At 33.8% G+C, this 20,572-nt stretch overlaps 2 protein-coding genes across 2 annotated transcripts in view; both read left to right on the top strand.

Annotated features, from left to right (window-relative positions):
* The first annotated feature begins 330 nt into the window (after positions 1–330).
* Positions 331–12,574, top strand: u2af1 (U2 small nuclear RNA auxiliary factor 1). Its single transcript, NM_177479.2, is given in 8 exon segments — positions 331–375; positions 1,311–1,398; positions 1,488–1,551; positions 3,264–3,313; positions 4,388–4,486; positions 7,087–7,220; positions 7,432–7,524; positions 12,233–12,574. Coding segments are annotated over 8 exon segments (753 nt in total). The 5' UTR covers position 331; the 3' UTR covers positions 12,414–12,574.
* A 1,488-nt stretch (positions 12,575–14,062) lies between these two features.
* The window catches only part of cbsb (cystathionine beta-synthase b), a 45,471-nt gene continuing 38,961 nt past the window's right edge, over positions 14,063–20,572 (top strand). The window contains exons 1-2 of the mRNA NM_001014345.3: positions 14,063–14,132; positions 17,042–17,362. Of these exons, the coding sequence (NP_001014367.3) occupies positions 17,049–17,362 (314 nt within the window). The 5' untranslated portion in view covers positions 14,063–14,132; positions 17,042–17,048. The remainder of the gene's footprint in view (positions 14,133–17,041; positions 17,363–20,572) is intronic.

The raw sequence follows: 20,572 nt of genomic DNA, 5'->3' as shown, positions 1-20,572 counted from the left end.
AATTTGACTTAATGTATCAATTGTACCCACGTAAAAAATAATCACAACCAGGAGTGTTGCAAAATACACTGAGACTTTATGTTATAATGACTGAAATGGGAAACCATACTTAATAGTATGATAATGCTCATCGTGATCTCCCAACGTCTATCTCTCTTTCCCTAAAATGCTTCCAGTCCAATAGGTGACGCTGTGTTTGATTTAATTCTTTTGTATTAGTGCTGCAGTGGGTGCTCACTAGATGGCAGTAGTTTGACCCTCCATCTTCAGCGGCCCCTGCTCTTGATCCTCCGGCAGAAGAAAAAAAACCCACCGCCTTTCTTCTTTCAAAATGGCCGAATACTTGGCGTCTATTTTCGGTACAGAAAAAGACAAGTAAGTAGTGGTTATTGTCGTAAAATAATGCTTGTGATTCTTTATGCTGAGCACCCCTGAGCATTATTGCAAAAATTGGATAATTTTGAAATATAATAATTTTCAGTATTTCTTTTCTTGTGCATCGCGTGGTGATGAGCAGAGCCGTTTGCTAACCGCGCCGCTAACAGCACAACAATAATACTAATAACAAATATATTTCAGATCACAATGCTTTCATGTGTAATAGATTGTTATGTGCATTTATTATTGATTTGTTTTAAGTTTGCGTTGTTATATCAAGTCCAGCCCTGTCTTGTTAGCTCCTTTCATTCATTGTGGCGCCTTCTCAACGCTGTGCTAAATGGATCTTATTTAAAAGCCATATTTTTGTGTTTGTTTTTAGTTTTAATAGCCTATGTTTGATTAATTTGTGTCTTAGTGTCATTTGGAAGATTTACATGAACATAAATCCTAATTAAGTTAGTTCACTATTGGATTAAATACTAGTATCGAATGAGTGAGTAACGTTACGGGTGGTTGAAGTGACGAACTAGTTTTTGTGTCTTAATAGTAAACACTTGTATCGAGTGAATAAGTACCCCTTTTTAAAAGTTTACTATTTACTAACGTTAATATTAGGTTATAGATTAGTACTACTTAATAAAAATACTAATAACGAAATACCAAGTGCACGTATCGTGTAAAAGATGCTTGTACATTATTTAGATTAAATGTTGAAACCTATTTCTATACATAAAATTAATATCAGCCTGTGAGAGTGATGGCTAAAGTTATATTGATTTAGTTCAAAAGCAGTTTAATGAACAGTGTTAAATGAACTCTGTTTAATAAACAGAGAGTTAAGAGGATTGTTAATCAAAATCCAAAAAAAAAAAATCCAGAAATGTGTGAACAAAACTGATCAATTAAAACTGTGTGTTTTAATTCAACAGGGTCAACTGCTCTTTCTACTTTAAAATTGGAGCCTGTCGCCATGGAGACCGATGCTCTAGACTTCATAATAAACCCACCTTCAGTCAGGTATCTGTCAGTTTTTACATCAGTGATCCTGTAATCCATGATGCTTCTGCTAGATTTATGTTGTGATTGACATTTGATATGTGTTGCAGACCATTGCCCTGTTGAACATCTACAGGAACCCACAAAACACAGCCCAGTCTGCTGATGGCTTAAGTAAGTCCTACTCCTGTATTAGGATTAAGTGATGTCCTGCAATCCGGAGCTAAGAGCATGCAGGGTTCTGATTACAGTTGTTATCAAGATGCATTTTGTTTGATTCGATCACAAGTAGACTTTGATTTTCTTATTTGCATGTTTTAGCCAGTGCACTTTGGACCACTTTCTCCAAAAGAAAGGTCCATTTATGTTGTTTTTATTTATTTCATATTTTTTTATATAATGTATATTTATAATTTACTCAACTTTCACTTATTCCAAACTTAGCTTCTCTCTTCTGTTGAGCACAAATGGAGATATTTTGGAGAGAGCTAAAATCCTGTAACTATATTGACTTTCATAATATTTACTTCTCCTGTTATGGACATCAGTTTCCAACAATCTTTAAAGTATCTTCTTTGTGTTCAAAAGAATAAAATTATAAATAAACTTGAGGGATAGTAAATTTTCATTTTTGGTAAACTACCCATTTAACAGCACATTTATAATATTATACATAAAAATTAAACATTCACAAAACCTGTATTTGACCAGAAAAGTTGCTGAGATCTACTCACGCAAGCGGTTGACTAATCTTTAAAGCTATTTTTTTGGTTGCAGCAAATCATGTATACACAGTTAGACAACAAAAAGAATAATGCAAAGAACAGTAGGCTAATTCTGGTCGTTTTCTTGATGGCTACAAAACTATAATGAACAATACAAGTCATCATATCCTGATATCCTTATATATATATATATATATATATATACATATACATATATACATACACACACACACACACACACAGTTTTCATAAGGTCCTGGAAAACCTGGAAACTTCATGAAATAAAAAAAAAATGTTTTTCCATGCCTGGAAAAGTTTTTGAAAAACAAATAAACCCAAAATGTTTTGGAAAAGTCATGAAACATTGCTTAACAATTATTTTTGTGCTTGAATATATTTGAGATAATAAAATTGGGTACATTTTAAATGAAATGAAATTGAGCTGTCCATCTCTTCATGGGACTTTTTTTTGTGTGGGGTAAACTTTGCAATCTTCAGTTGTAAAAGCAATTAACTTCAAAAAGTAAAAGCAGTTTCAGCTTTGCCTCGCTTTTGCTTGCTTTCACCATAGTTCAAGATGCATTTTGAGTGTCGTGTCCAGAAACGATCTCTAACTGCAGAGGTTTGTACTAATTTTAGTAGTCTTGTGAAAACACAAGCCAACATTTCTGTTTCAACATCGACAGCTAGACACTTTCTAAACTATTTTACAGATAAATATAAAATACATTGATTGTCACATGTTTGATATGCTGTAGTAAATTTGAATGTGCATTTTTTTTTCTTATTTACACATTGCATTAAAAACGAAACAAGATCATGAAGATTTACCTGAAAGTTTTAGAAAAGACATTGAAAAGTCATGGAATTTTAAGTAGTAAATATGTGCATGAACTCTGAACATAATGCCTTTTCTACAAATTCAATTAATTTATAGTTTAATTTTAGTTTGTGTGGATATTGACCACATGTAAAGGACTATTTTCATTTGATTCTTTTTTTTTTTAACAAAACGTGCTCATTTTTTTCTCTAAAATGTCCTCATTCATATGTGATGATTTTATAAAAAAAAACAAATGTATCTTAAATCCAGGTTTTGATGGAGCCCAGGAGTTACCTGGAGTCATTCTTGTACTTTATCATTGTTTTCTCTTTTATCAGATGCTGTCAGTGATGTGGAGATGCAGGAACATTATGATGAGTTCTTTGAGGTGAGTTGTGCATCTATGAAAGTCATGGGGAAATGGTCAATGAGGCAGCTAAATGCAACCCTAATAAAAAAGTTCCTCGCCCTCAAGTGGTTCTAAATAATATATTTTGAAGAAAGCTGGAAACCAGTACCCATTGATGTCAATAGTTGTGGTTAAATGGTTCCCAGTTTTCAATCTTTTTCAAAATATTCTCTTTAGTATTCACAAGAAGAAACTTAAGTTAAACAGGGAATTCTTACTCAAATAGGTTTATTAGTTTGTTGTAAACTATTCCATTAATACATTTAACATTCTTACAATCAGAGAAATAATATACATTTTAAGGGATTTCAGAATTTCCATTTGCATGTTTGCATTAACTTTAATCTACTCCCGGTAATACTTTATACCTGTTTTGGTGTGAACCAGACATAGGCATGGGGCGATAACCGGTTTCAAGGTTTACTGCAGTTTGGAAAAGTAAAGGTTTTTAAACTGTTAAAATTCTTTGTTATACCATTCCTAAGGTATATGTAAGGTTTTTTTCTTATGTGTTGTAAAGAAATCTGTGTTTTTTTTTTTTTTTATCTCAAAACGAAGTCAATAATTTATTTTAACTATTTAGTCTAAAATGTTTACTGCTCCAAAATGTTATAAATATTTCCTAAAATAAAATTCATTGTTCAATATTAGCAAATCGAAAGCATTTTTGTTTTTACCCAGACACTTTAAAGTAACTTATTTTTGAGCAGTAATCACAATGCTGTGATACATTAAAACCGTGGTATTTTCATCCAAGGTTATACTGTCAGAACCATATACCGGCCCATGCCAACGCAGGAATAATACTATTGCCTGACATTTCAGCTGTGCAGTCACCATTACATTAAAATAGAAAATAGTACATTTATACCCTAATAGTATTTTACACTATTAATGTTTTTACTATACGTATATGTTAGAACTGATTAGCTTTAGTAAGCAAAAAATATCTTGCAGAAGTCATTAGATCACATGGCATTTCTGTTTTAATGGAAGCAAATCAGCAGTTGCAGGTATTATACTCTAACATGATTTTTAATTCACTGTTCACAGGAGGTCTTCACTGAAATGGAGGAGAAATATGGAGAGGTTGAGGAGATGAACGTCTGCGATAATTTAGGAGATCACTTGGTGGGAAATGTCTATGTGAAGGTGAGAGAATCTACAGTACTTTGAACATATTTTTGTTTAGATGTTGTTATAGTCAGTTGTACTTGAGATCTTTTTTTAGATCACTGTTAAACACTTTCTTGACCTTATTGCACTAAAAAGAAACTATTTAGAAGTTTTTTGCATCAGGAGGAAGTGTTTATAGTTTCTACATCTGTTGGTGGAAAAACAATCCCCATTATTTTATTGTTTGCAATGCAGGTACTGTGAATGATTTTAGTTATAGGTACTATGAATTATTTAAGTTACAGGAATGCATTATGGCGTAACCAAATTAGTGTCTTCTTCAGACAGAGTATTTAAAAAGAATATATTTTTAGAGCAGTAATCACAATAGCGTGGTATTTTTATCCAAGGTTATGATACCATCAGATTCTTATACCGGCCCATGCCTGTCTGTGGAACTGTGAAGTTCTTTCTTAGTTTTAAAGTGATAGTTCACCCAAAAATGCTATTTCTTATTTACTCACCCTCCACTTGTTAATATGTAATTACTGTTAAGCTGCTCTCCCCAAAACTCTATCATTTATTACAATGTGAAAGTTTCAGTACCACTAGACAAGGTTTTTATAAAAAAAAAAAAAAAAAAAAAAGACTTGGATTTTTTTAAATAGGTAAAAATTTTAAGTTATTTATCAAAGATTGAATTATAAATCATATTTATCTTTTAATAATGTGAATTTTATTTATTTTTATTTGTTTGTGTAGATCATGGCTTATTGAAGCATGTTGTTCTCATCTAATGTTTTTATTTGTGCTGTCAATCGATAAAAAAAATGAATTAATGACACTTTTTTGCAATTAATCGCAATCAACCACATTTAAACAAACTGAAACTTATCATTTTGGCTATTCAAAGGTAAAATCAATGTAAACGCAAGTCAAAAAAACTATTTGTAAATATAATTGTTTATTCGAATTTTAGTTTAACTTGTAACAGATTTCTTCATGTAAACAACATGCCCACAATAAATTATCAAGATCCTGGCTTGACAGCCATATTTATTACAGAAATAAAAACACAGGCATGTTAATGCCATTTGAATTTCAAAACAGTCAATGCCAGTAAAGAAAAAAAAAATGATTTCCATGTTGGATTCTAAGTGGACTGCAAAAAAAATGCCAAAATACAGTCATTGCAAATATGGAACTGGAAAATTATTATAATAATAAAGTATTAAATACAAGCAATTGTACTCATTAAAAAGTTGTATTGCTGTGAGTTGAGAACAATAATTAGAAAGTAGAAACAGTTTTGCTTAGTCCTCCTTTACATTCAGCCAGTTGTTAAGACAGTCCAGTCTGTTGACATTATTGGGGACAATGTGGCCCTTTTCTTTTGAATGATGTGAGCTGAGAGTGAGAACAGTCTCATAAGCAGGATCTGAATCAGCATATTTATTTCGGTGCCTAATTTTGTAGCCACTTTTGCTGCGACAAGGACGTGAGAAGCATCAAGGGGTACATCAAAGGCACCCTCATGTACGTGTTGTCACACCAAAGACTAATTCTTACAGGGACTTTGGTCACAACATCTCTAAACATTTAAACAACTTTGAGGGATATGCGGACGACGACGTTTAGACATTTGTTCTTATTGCTAGGAAATGCGCATGCATACACACACACACTCATACACACACAAACACACCCCGCGTGCAGGACGACGCAGTCGGAGCAACTCCCTTCAGATTCAACACACATGATCGCGTTCATCAATATTGCTTAAACTAATCGTTCTAAAGCAGGGCTGTATTTCAAAAGAATTCTGACACATCAACGTGAAGCAGACACTTTACAAAAGTTGCGTTTAAGGGGGAAACGGCGCATGCTGAAAGGCAGAGGAAGGTGCCGTCTTTGACTGTGATTTTTGATTACCTTAAAGGACCACCGAGTCAAGAAATGCTTTTTTAAAAAAAATGCTTTTTTTTTATTTTGAGTTTTTTTTTTTTTTTTTGAGGTTTTTTTTTTTTTTTGAGTTTTTTTCTTTCCGTTCAAATTCCATTAAAACAAAAGTTGAAAGATTAAAAATGAAACTTATGAAAGTAGATGAAACTCTGGAGGAAACGCTGGATAGCCTGTTAATGCCACTTTAATTGTTTTATACTGAAACTCTCCTTCAAAAAGTGCTTCCTTAGTCTTATTCATATTTCTTTGCATGTGGAACACACTTTGACCACAACAGGAAAAAAACTGCAACTGCGTTAATTGCGTAAATTTTTTAATGCGTTAAATATTTCAAATTAATCGCATTTGTTAACGCACTTATTTTGACAGCACTAGTTTTTATGTATATTGGTCTTGTCATGAAATTGCCAAAAGTTGCTCATGTGGCGTTAAGTAAACAAACAAACTATCCACCCTTTTTAGGCTTGTTTGCATATATATCATCTTCACAAAGGAAGTTTGAGGATAATGTAGAAAAAACACAGCCACTGACTTCCATATTATTTTGGTTGTTGTTCCTACAATCGATTGCCTGCACTTTCTCTAACTGAATTTCTATATATAGCATAATGCAAAAGCCTGTTTTTGTCATTATTAAAATAATTCATTATTTATTTATTTTTTTATTTGTATAGTTCCGCCGTGAAGAAGATGCAGAGAAAGCGGTGATTAACCTGAACAACCGCTGGTTTAATGGGCAGCCCATTCATGCGGAGCTCTCACCTGTCACTGACTTCAGAGAGGCCTGTTGTCGACAGTATGAGATGGGGTAAGTGTGACCAACAGAGGGCAAAAACAAAAACACCACACACACTGAAACACTGCATTCCCACAGATAAATGTTTACCTGCATTCAGATTGATATTTACCTATAGCTGGTGCCTAAGCCACGAGCGCATAATATATTGGTTCAGGTGAAGATGTGTGCTAATAGGGTGTCATTCTCTGTGACTGACTGCAGTACTCTTGTGTTCCTGCAGAGAGTGCACTCGAGGAGGCTTCTGCAATTTCATGCATCTGAAGCCAATCTCAAGGGAACTAAGGAGAGAGCTGTACGGCCGCAGAAGGAAGAGGTGTGTGCTTTTAAAAACCACCACACTGGTGTCATAATGCCTTTATATTGTTTTGCATTATAATTTTCAAGTTTTAAGATGTTACTTTAAGCAACATGGCTAATCAAAGCTAGCTACATTTACATAGACAATTATTTATTAGTTTATTTTGGTTTCAAACAAACCATAGGAATTATGTACATGCTAAATAAACTAACAGGACTGGTGTGCGTGTAACACATTCTTTATTTAGATTTTATTTTCACTACCAAAACGTTTCAAGGGCACAATGTTCCTGCAGCTCTGTTTTAAAATTATGTTGTTATCTGCCTGTTATGTGCCATTTCACCCTCAAAAACAAGGCATTTGCAGACAAATATTTGAAGCAACTCTGTCGTGCAGTATTTCTCTGGTAGTAGAAGAAACATTTTAAAAAGGACATTAGGCCTAGTGTTCTCCAAATCATTTTAAAGCAGCAGCAAAAAGCAGCTTCTCTGAAGGCGCATAACTGAGCTGTGACTCCGGTTTAGACTAAACATCTGCAGTACTGATTTCAAAAGTTGATTGCCTCCATATGAAAACCCTGGCACAATGTAGAGAAATATTAATGTATCCTATTTTACATGAGCTAGTGAAGTAGTGTTTGTCCTGCCTGTACTCCACTTTGACTGGACAACAAACTCTTAGCTCACACTTGATTACTTTTAACAGGGTTTCTGCGGGGTCTTAAAGTCTAAAATTTAAAAATTTAAATTTAGGCCTTAAAGTCTTAAATTGGCTGTTCTAGGTCTTAAATATTATTTTACATCTCTTATTTTTCTGATGTCCATGTAACACTACATCTAATGCTCATTTAAATTCTTTTTTGTTGTTGCTAGGTTTTCGGGGTGTTGTAGTTCTTTATTTTACTAGTCCAGTTGTAATTTGCGGTAATACAACTACAAGTGAGGTCAACTTGCAATAGCCAATCAGCTTTCTGTTATTGACTTTGTGTGCGCGGCAAATGTGACGTCATTGCTGTGTTTGCGGAGATTCACTGTGGTTGCGCGCCACATGATTTTGGCTGGCAGAGTATGGCATTATTTCACTGACAAATGTCGTAAGCGCAGTTTTACAAGTCGGGAGCGCATTCATGTAATTCGAGAGAGTGAATCTCTTTGCTCAAGCGCCGGTTTGAGCAAAGAGACACACACATTTAAAAAGTAACTGGTCCACAGTAGATGCTTGATGCGATTAAGTCATCATCTGTCTGTCTGATTAAACGATGTATAATGAGATGGCAAGAGCTGAGAGAAAAAGCTTAATGGTTGTTGTCAAGACAAAAAGACCGTAAACCATACAGGAAAGAAAAAGCTGATAAAAAAGTCTATCTAAAGTGAGATCAGACCAGAAAATCATCCTGAACTTAACTTTAAACCCGATCTGTTTTTATTTACTCAAATGTGTGCTTTTGCTTAACTGAAATGATGTAGTCTCTCGCTGACCTTTAGAGATGCCAATAGGTTGTACATTAAACTATGGAACAAAATCAATGCCTAAAGTCTTGAATTAAAAAGCTTGTTGAATATCACAAACTGAAAAAAATAATACACCGTATTAACAAGTTCTTGCATTTTAATGACTTGAATTCCAGGGTTTGTATTTTTAGGTCCTGAAATTTAACATATCTGTATATTTAAGCTTTGAATATTTCAACGAAAAATATTTCAAACACGTTTTCATACTTAAAAATTTAATAATTCATATTCAATTTTCAGATTTCACTTACAAAATATTCAATACCCTTTTAAAATACGATGTATAATATTCAAAAGGTCATTTTCAGTTCATTTTATTTCAGTTCAAATATTCGCTTCCATAAATTCAGTGGATCAAATTCGACTGATAAAATTCAACATTACATCCGGGAACTGCAGGAAAAGCAATACATTGCAGATTGAAGATCGCCAGCTGCTCTAGCTTTCACCAGCAGGTGGAGATGGAATGTAAGATTTTTAACCCAGTAAACAGGCGAGAAAAAGGCTATTAAAGGCACAAAAGTAGCATTTAATATTAATATCAATGTTTTGGACATTATAAATGATAAAAAGTATGAGTAAAATGAGTTAATGAGGTTTTAGTCATCTATATTTGCCCTTATGTAACGGAAGCCAGCTGGTGATCGCGTAAATCTCAGTTCTCGGATCCATTGACAGACGTTGTTCTGCAATCTTATCAGAGCTTGTCTCCCATGCCGGCTCGCTCTCTGCTCGGACCGGTGCAATTACTTGCAAATAAACCGTCTTTTGATGAATATGATGTTACACATTGTCTATCTTTATTGACTCTTTCTTCCATAGACGCGAAGTATTATATTGACAGCTAAAGAATATAAACGTAAGAGAAACAGGAAAGGAAAAATTATAATAATACAAAATAGATAAACATTGACAGGGCTAAGAACAATTACGAACAAAGATATTCAAAAGCAGAGAGATTTTATGAGAATGTCACACAAAACAGTTTACTTGGAACTGTTAAACAGTGTTCAGGTATGATTTAAGGTTGGTTATGGATGGGGCGTCTAATTTAAAATAATTTAACATAACGTGCGAATGCATTAAAGTGACGTCTTCAGTTATTATTTAAACGCAGCTATGTCAGGATTGGGATAGGTTATATAATTTCATTATTTAAATTATGATTGTTAATATTAATATTTTATGACATGTATTTGGGCTATTAAATCAAGTGAAGTTAAATCATTTTAAGCCTTTTTAAAGATTTAATTGCATGAAACTTTTTAACAGAGTGGTCAAAAAGGCTATTAGTTTACCACGTTAAAATAAAGGGTTTGCCTAAATTGCGAAGTCCTACATTTTCAGTAGTCTACTGTTCCTCCTGACACACAATTTTACATATTACTTATGATATAAATAAACAGTGCATATCTAATTTTTGGTAGCCATGATGCGAATAAGTTTTAGAAATGCACATAAAAACATGCGCATAACTGAGCAGGATAAACTTTTTGATTAGATAAGAAAAGATGCGCATAAACACAATGGGAACACTTTTACTGAGCAAATTTCCAGTATGCGCATTAAAAAGGGCATGTGATTTTGTTATAAGAGATCATGTGAGGATACAAATGTGTGTGAATGGACAAACCAGCAGGTTGAGCACACTGTAGAACATCTGAAATGTTGTTTTGGTCATTTTAAAGCTGCAGTCACACTAGAGTTTGTGTTTGCGAAATTCTGTCATACAGCGCTGCGAAAAAGGGCGGGATTAAACAAGATTATTAGACATTAAAAAAAGCGAGCGATTGCGCCATGTTTTAAATTTCTGTCCAGAGAGGTTGTGTTTTGATACTCAATTGATGTCACGCAGTGAAGTGATGTGAAACTTAATACTCAAGTGGGACCGCAGCGTTAGAGGCCTTAATCAATTCAATATTAGTGGTATTAGATTAATAATTGCCACTAAGATGAAGAGTGTCTGTGCTCCGCGTCTGACACCTTCAGACACCACCACTTTATTCACACATCTTTTATGCGTTTTTATTATTAATTTTATTTATTTTTTGTTGTTTGCTGACTATTCCAGAGTATTTAGTGTAGTATACTAGATATTTGCTTTTCATCTGTGAGATGTCAACGATGCGCGAGTGAACCTCTTTGATGTGGTGTTCAGTAATTCACACAAGGACCGCCTAGTGCATATCTCCTGCTGATTTGCCCCCCAATCACAGCCCCATCTCTCGGCATGCTTGTTAGCTTGCATATCAGGCTTAATCCTGTAGTGTGAACTCGGAATTATTTAAATTTAAGCATCTTTCAGCTTGCAGTGCAAATAGATGTGAAAAGAGACTTGACATCAGTCCCTTGCCATGCTTTTGTTATTCAGAACAACCAAATTGCATTAATTTAAGATGCTTATGACCACTGGGAAGAGTATTTGTTGTTGTTGGTCTTCGTCTACATCACTGCACACAAGCAAAATGTCCCATTTTCCATCCAATCAGGTCTGGATGATTCATTACTATTGATGTAATTGGGCTATTTCTTGGGTCCATATTCAGTGCAGCTGCTGAAGAATGTTTTTGCAAGAATATATATTTTAAATATGCATTTTCCTATAAGAATATATTAAGCATCATACTGTATTTCCAAAATTTGTTTCACATCTTTCAACAGTCATGCACAAGGTGTGCTAAATATTTTGTGGCAACCATAAAATACAGATTGTTTTGAGATTAAATTGTTTACATGAAAATATTTCCTGTCACTTTTATACAGAAAAAATACAGAATTTTATTTTATTTTTATCTTGCACACCCAAACACATTTTACTAGACTGTCCTAATTTTACTGATTCCAGAAGACATTTTTATGAAATTAAATCTCCTGAGGACATTTTTAACAAAGTGAAACCAGGAAAAAATTTAGAATTCTTATTATGTATTAACACAATCTTATTTAATTGATGTATTTATTTATTGTGGTATAATTGTGTACATGTATACATATTTATATAATATTTTATAACATTTTTAATTAATAATTTTATAATATAATATTTATATAATATAAAATATATATTACTGAAATGTTCTTGCCATGAAAACAGCCTTGGTTGCTGACATGGCAATAAATAATTAAAAACCCATCACATTATCTTACACACCCCAAACTAGTTTGATTTGTAGTTTTGACTCATCAGTAAACCTGTTCTCTTTCTTTCACAGACATCGGTCCCGCTCTCGCTCCCGTGAACGACGCTCTCGCTCTAGGGAACGCAATAGAGGAGGTGGTGGTGGAGGAGGAGGCGGTGGTGGTGGCGGCGGCGGCGGTGGTGGTGGTGGAGGAGGAGGAAGAGACCGAGAGAGACGGCGGTCAAGAGATAGAGAGCGTTCTGGAAGATTTTAAAATTTCCTTCTTTCTTGAAATCAACATTCAGTCACCAGACCCTTCAGCTCTCTCCTGATGAAATGTGATAACTGTTGAAATTGTTTCCTTCTTAATTGTCCTCTGATCTTTTTATTCAACGTTTGTTTGCTTTTCAATAAAAAAACACCTTAGTCGTTTCACAGTTTTTCAGTATTTGTTCTCATAACTTTATATGCTATACATTTTAAGTGTTTTCATATGTGTTTTCTGCAATTAAGCTTCATTTAATAGAAGTCTCCAATTTGCTGTGATCTTTAGAAGTGACCAATGCTAAACCTATTTTAATGTTAGACAAGTGTCAGGTCAACTAACAATTAGAATATTGTTAGAATAATTAGAATAGGCATGGTAAATGTAGTTGTTGATTTAAATTCTAGAACCATGTTAATGTAGTACCATAAACAAAAGAAGAGATCTTTTGTAATTCAGTTTTTAAAGGGCTTTTTATTGTACTGAACTTAAAAGTTTTTCATTTGGACTTTTGAAATATTCAGTTATTGTTGATAAAATAGTACCATATCACAAATGACTTGAATATGCATTGCAGGCCAGAAGTTGGCAATGTCTTTAAAAGAAAAACCGCATTGCTGCATTGTTTTGATTGTCACTTGTGCATAACTGTATACTATAAATAATAAGCATTGTTATTGTTTTCACAAAAACACGTTTTTGTCATTTATGTTGAATCTGTTAAACGTCACATTCTGAATCTAAACTTTCGACAAGTTAGATAACGTAAGATGACAACAAATTACATGTTTTTGAAAGATCCAGGCCTTGCAAACACTGTTCTCATTTAAAAAAAAAAATAGTGAATAACTTTTCATACAAAATTTTCTTTTTTTCACTTATGACTTGCAGATCGGAATAAAAGATTCAGTGGTCATTTGAAGCAAAAATATGCTAGGCAATGTTTATCATCAACTTAGGTTATCAACATTTCTAAATTTCTGGTGATCAGCAGATGAAATAAATTTTGTATAGAATATTTGAAATGATGCAGCCAATGCTGCAACTAAAGAAATAAAAACATCAATATTAATTTTGTGATGAGCAAGAAAAGCCTTGCATAAATAAAACCTAATAAAAACATTTTCATTAAAGAAAATAAACGGAAGTGTCTCCGACAGAACAACAAACAAATACCTAGGAGACAAAGAGAGACAGGATATATGTTTAATACCATGTTCAAAAGCAAACCTACTACTACTAGTATTACACCAAAAATAATATTATTACTGCATTTTCTAAGGTTAACGCAACGCGCAACAAACCAGTTAAACTTGCTAGGTGAAGTATAATAGTTAACTAGCGAATTTCAAACTTCAGTTAGTTTCAGTAGTACTTTAAAGGTATTATCTCAAACATGCACACACAACAACGCTAGTAAAACAGGTAAATAAAAATCACCCGAGTGACAAATTACAGCGTTTTAAACGTGTCCTTAAATGATTTCTGTGGACGAGGGCACGACTAAATGTTGGCCTCCCATTGGTTACGGGAAACGAACAGACACCCCCGCCGTAGCCAATCAGCGTTCGTCCCCAACAAGGTATACTGGTACCTGATTGGTCGCCAACCTGGCTCTTTAACGCATGTGAGCAGCTGGCAAGCCGTTTTCTTTTCACAGTCACACACGGGCAGGATCTCTGTAATCGGACCTCCGGCTCTCAAGTTTCTCTCCATCTGATAGTCAGGGTGAGTAAAAATGTCCGTTCACATTTTAGCCCGCAAGAACTGTTAAATGACGATCACAAATGCACGCTAAAGAGCATCACACAAACGGCACAGTTTGTGTGCGAGGAGAAGATACTGTATCTATCTGCATCTACTGTATCTCATTGAAGGTCTTTCCATAGAAGTGTTTTTCTAAAAATTTAGACGGCTGTTGAGAGTGATGATAATGCGGCTCGAGTATGATGAAATCGGCATCCTGCGTCACAGCATCACGGTCAGCGCGAGCACAATGAGCGCAGCGATTGCGTCATCTCACTTTACTGTAATATTTCATCAATATGACGCTCTCGTTTCATGTAAGGTCCATAAATACACCTGTTTGCTGTGGCGAGTGTCGACCTGGAAACAATTTAAGTGATTATTTATTTATTAACCATTATCTTTTGATCTTTATTTGAGCAGCACGAATGGGAAATCCCAGCAAACTCTCTGAACATTTTTTTCTGGGATGTCTAACATTATAAAAGTCATTGAACGTTTAAAAGTAGTGTAAGAATGTACATTAAAAAATAGCAGAAATAGTTTGAATACTAATATATTATTATAATTAAAAAAATATATTCTGTCCGTACTATATCTTAAATATTTATGTTCGTTTTCACAATGATTCTTATTTACATTTTCCTCCCAAATGCAGAAAGGTTTTGTGTTTTTAGTGTTGTGTACAGTATGGTGAGTCATGAAAACAGGCTTTGCACCATCGTTGACTGGAAAGTCACTCCTCTTTTTTTGAGTTCACTAAAGTTTGTCTGCAGAAAGCAGAAGTCCTCATTCCTCTGTGTTGTTGTGCAAAATAGTTCTTTCTATGGATGCTATTTTGCTTTTAATTGAGATAAATTAGGGTAAAGTTGGTTTTATATTCACACGTTCTGACTTTTTCGTTGATAATATATTCTCAGAAAAGTATTGTTTCAAATTTTAAACAGGGAAGCCATATTAGCAGCCAATAACTATCATAATCAACGTTGTTTAGAGTTAATTTAATAGTGCCAATGTTGTTTTGAAATCATACTTGTGTGTTTTCAGACAGAATAATAAAATTAGCGTGGTACACCATTAAAATTTGCAAATATAAAAGAAAACACAGTTTAAGAGAAGAGAGTCTGTTGTTTATGTCAGTAGGATTTTTTTTTACCCCACATGCAAAAGCTACAACCAAAACATTAAAAGACATAGTTTTACCACAAATAAACCATGGTTTTGCTTCACTAATCATAGTTTAGCCATGCAAGCTGTTTATAGTAGTAAAATTGTGGTAAATTTAATGGTAATAATCAATACATCCCATCATTACAAACAACACTTTAACTACACTTTTACTTCGCTTTTACACCATGGTTTACTTTCGTAAGTGTTATATAAGTAAAACGAATCAAACGTTTTTTTTTTTTGGAAATGTATGTTCAGTCGTAAAGCTTTCTTTTGGCTCAAATGCATTGTTGTGTTTCAGTGTATTTTTCATTACATAAGAGTCACTTCCTGGCAGAATCGCGAGCGCGTGAGGTATAAACATGAGCGAGTTGTTCTGTTCTGGATTAAGATGTAAAATATTTCCAGCTGCTTTTGAAATATGAAAACTCTGTCCTCTTTCCCCCACAGTTTAAATAGTTCTGAATGATCTCTCTTGTGTTGATCATTAATAAATAATTTTTATGTAAGGGAGTGTTTTTGCTTATTCATGATTTGACCAGCAGGACGTTGAGGTGTTGATAAGGATGCTTTATTGTTGTCTTTGGCGTTCTTTGAGATTAGAGATATTTATAGCCCTAATATAATAGATATTGTTATCAAGAATCAAGAAGTGGGTTGTTGTACACATTCAGGATGATATAGTGTGTTTTGTTTTGTCACAAAACAGTGTTATCTTGCTTTGTTTTGACTCTTGGTCCTTTAAAACACTGGAGATGTAATAGTTTCTGGGGGTCATGAAGTCTTAATCACCCTACTTTAAGACTTTAATTGGACCCAAAAATGAAAATGTACGCTATTTACTTGCTTCCAAATCTTTGAGATTATTTTTATTCTTTAAACACTAAAGAAGATATTTGGACGGAAACTGAAAGTCGGTTATTATAAACTTTTTCATAGTAGGAAAGACTAATACTATGAAAGTCAATGGTTACCAGTTTCAAACATTTTTCAAAATATCCTCTTTTGTGTTCAAGAGAATAAAGAATCTCACAAAGATTTGAAACAAGTAAAGGTTGAGTAAATGATGACAGAATAATTTTGTGGTGAACAAACCCTTTAAAAATCTTAAAATCAGCTCAGAAAGTTTTGAAGTAATGACTGTTAAGGTTTAAAAAAAAAACAAAATAATATAAAAAATAAATATTCTTGCTCTGTTTTATCGTAACATCCTTTAATCAAGGCACAGTTTACTTCAGATGCAAAATGAATAAATCAAGTATTGTTTTCCAAGAAATTGTACGGAATTAATTTTTATTTATTTACAAATATTGGTCTGTTGATTAAAAAAATACTTTCCCCATAGGGGAGCATTTGTTTATGCTTTTCAGTATATTTTAAATATAATAAGTCCTAAATTTACAGTCATATAAACCCTGAGAATGTTATATTTTAAGATGAAACTTCCAAAGCTTACCATCTTCACCGTTTTGATTTTTCTGTGGCATGTTGCGATCCGTCAGTGTTGCGTAACAAATTGGATGACATTAGTACAGTATTCAAACATAAGAGTCAAAATCTGAAACATCAAGAGCGATACGCCCACTTATTATAGAGGGGTTACATAATGTTTAATAACACGGTCTATAAAAGTCCAACATTGATCAAAGTGCTGTAAAACAGTAGGTGCAAAGAAGAAAAAAAACAATGGTGAATGACACTTAGTTCATTTCTTCTCATAGGTAAACCATGCCAGCAGTACCATCTAGTTCAGAATCAGTTGGCACTGGCCCCGTCTGCCCACATGCTGCCAAAATGCTCTCAAATGCTGCAAATGGAGAGTCTGGCATCAACGGGGATGCTGACGATGTCTTCAACGGAAAGGCTGGACACAAGCTGAATGAAACAAACGGGCGCCACTTGAAGAGTCTGAACGGACAGCACATGGACAAGGGCTCCGAGGTCAGCATGGAGAGGAAATGGATTCGACCGGATTTGCCCAGCAGATGCACTTGGAAGCTTGGTGACCTGAATATGGAGTCACCCCACAACCACTACCAACGGTAGGACACTGGGTTTGAACTCGGTTTTCACAGAGTTCTTTTTTTGTCAGCGTTTACAGAAAGACTCAGTCATGGTCTTAGGTTTATTTGAACAATATACAGTGGTTTAAAGTAACACATTACAAATACTCAAATTACTGTAATTGAGTAGTTTTTTTTTCTCAGAAATTGTGATTTACTAAGTCTTTTTAAAAATATGTACTTTTACTTTCCCTTGAGTACATTTTTAGAGTTGTATCTACAGTTTTACTCCACTACTTTCCTTCAACCTGCAGTGCCTACTTTATTATTTCTTGTCTATGGGGTTAGAAAAATCAGTCCTGGGATTCCTGTCCAATTAAATCACATCATAATGAACTACTTCAAGACATGGACGATTTATAATTGCAGCAAACTGTTCAGAAGCATTAAAAGTGGCAAAAAAGATGTTAAAAAACTTTACACACATTGACTTAGAGACTGTTTAGATGCATATTACAGATGAGAATGACGGATGTTTACTGTATGATGACCGAAATGGCTTTAAACACCCAACAGGCACAAGATGTCAACATGACGCCAGGTTGACATTATACCCTATTGTTGTGGGGGGATTTTGTTTGGAAATGAAAATCGGGTTTACATCAGAACTCAACGTCAGGCTGATGTCAGTGTCCAACATCCAACTTGAAATCAACCAAATATCAATGTCTAATGGTGTTACAGCTTGACGTTGTGTGGATGTTACCACTATGACGTCTATCAGATGTTGGATTTTGGTTGCCATACCTGATAAATAAATGTCACGTCAATATGATGTTGGTTTAAGATGTTGGCTCAACGTAGGATTTTTGTCACTTTCTAACACAACCTAAAATCAACCTAATATCAACGTCATTTGATTTCATTATTGGACATCAAAATAACATTGTCCTTAGACGCTGACTAGACGTTGAATTTTGGTCATCTGACATCACAACCTTAATCTAACCTAATAATAACGTCTTATGATGTGGGCAATAACTTAATGCACTACAGAATGTTACGTTTACACACATCCACTAATTACATGTAAATGCATCAGCTTTTCACATCGTAATACTCACTACTAACTACACTTGAGTACTGTTGAAAGGTCTACTTTGAGTAATATTTACTACAGATACTTTTACTCTACTTGCACTACATTTTAGGCAAGTAATGGTACTTTTACTTGAGTATGCTTTTTCAGGACTTTTTTCCACCACTGGCAACATACTAGATAGAAAAAAATATATATATAGAAAAACTATTTACTTCAATTTATTGTGAATATTATAGTGTTTTTTTAATCATACTATAGTAAAGTACATTAAATGATCTGTTCTGTAATTCTATATTTACTATGGTAATGCAGCAACTACAGTATTATAAACATATTACCCAATATTGTTGTTTTCTACAATTCTCTCTATTCTATATTATAATGAATACACAAGTTTACTGTAATAAAAACTACAGTCTTTATTAATATTTTTAGATTCACCACTATAAATACTATAATATTTAACAATGATTTGTAAATGCTGTATTATATATGCAGTATAATACATTTACTATACAGGGTCAATAAAATAGGAATGCTTGGGGATATTAAGGATCCGGTCTGTGGCACATTAGAATATGTAAGGGGGCAAACTTTTTAAGATAGGTGGTGACCATGGTGGCCATTTTGAAGTTGGACATGTTGGATCCAACTTTTGTTTTTTCAATAGGAAGAGGGTCCTTGAACACATAAAACCATTGGGAATTTGCTTTGCTATTTACAAGTTTCTGACCACTTATAAAATGTGTTCAATGTGCTGCCCATTGTGTTGCATTGTCAATGCAACCCTCTTCTCCCATTCTTCACACACTGATAGCAACACCGCTGCAGAAATGCCAGCACAGGCTTCCAGTATCCATAGTTTCAGGTGCTGCACATCTTGATTCTTCAAACTACGGATACTGGAAGCCTGTGCTGGCATTTCTCCTGCGGTGTTGCTATCAGTGTGTGAAGAGTGGGACAAGAGGGTTACATTGACAATGGGCAGCACATTGAACACATTTTATAAGTGGTCAGAAACTTGTAAATAACTCCTGAAAGAATAAAGCTGTGTTAAAAGCAAGAAAACCATTGTTTTTCTTGTGAAATTCCCATGAAGTCTGATGTGTCAAATGACCCTCTTTCTATTGAAAAGACAAAAATCGGATCCAAGATGGCCAACTTCAAAATGGTTACCACCCACCTTGAAAAGTTTGCCCCCTCACATATACTAATGTATATTAGGACATTAGGACATATCAGGACGTTAATATCACCAACCATTCCCATTTTATTAAGCTGTCTCTGTATGAATGGCACACCCTGTAGTATGGTTAAGACTTTAGTATTTATTAATAATTAAAATTGTATTTTTTTAATTTTTTTAAACAATTTTTTTATGTGGGACTGTGTTTCTGTTTACTGGCAAAATAAAAGCATGGAAATTACAAAGTACATTTTTACATTTATTGTGCAACAAAATTATTCATGTTAAATGCTACCCTGTTGTTTGACAATATTGCAGAATTATTACTTTATTTTATGTATATAGACACTTTATTGATATTGTTTTTACAATTAATTTAGACCTAAAAGGAATAGCTTACCCCAAACTGAAAATTCTGTAATCATTTACACTTTTTTTATGAAGAAGATTATTTTGAAATATATAGTTACTGGTGACTTGCATAAAATTACTTTGTCCCTCTGTAGAAGTCGACAATAATAATAATAATAATAATAATAATGATACATTTTATTTGTGGTGCACTTTTCTTAAACTCAAAGCACTACAAGGCAAAATACTAATAATATAAGGCAAAGTACCAACTATGGCAGAAACAGTTGTTGAAGTACAGGAGTAATATGTCAGAATTTTGAATATACTGTAATCTTCTGAGAGAACTTGTAGGTAAACCCCCAAAAAGTGAATTACAGAAATCAAGATGTGATGTGATAAAGACATCATGTTGTGAGATGGTCTAATCTGAGCAATATTGTAGAGTCGATGGATACTAGTTACCACACTCCTTAGAGTATCTTCTTTTGAAGAGAAAAAGAAACTTATAAAGGTTTGGATACACTTGAGGGAGAGGAAATAATGAGTCAGTTTTCTTTTTTTGGGGTGAACTACCTCTTTAAAGTGATTCAACTTTTAAGAGAAACAA

The sequence above is a fragment of the Danio rerio genome, chromosome 9, assembly GCF_049306965.1.
Source record: "Danio rerio strain Tuebingen ecotype United States chromosome 9, GRCz12tu, whole genome shotgun sequence".
Classification (NCBI taxonomy): domain Eukaryota; kingdom Metazoa; phylum Chordata; class Actinopteri; order Cypriniformes; family Danionidae; genus Danio; species Danio rerio.
The sequence above is the reverse complement of the archived record's forward strand: the minus strand, read 5'-3'. Positions and strand labels throughout refer to the sequence as shown.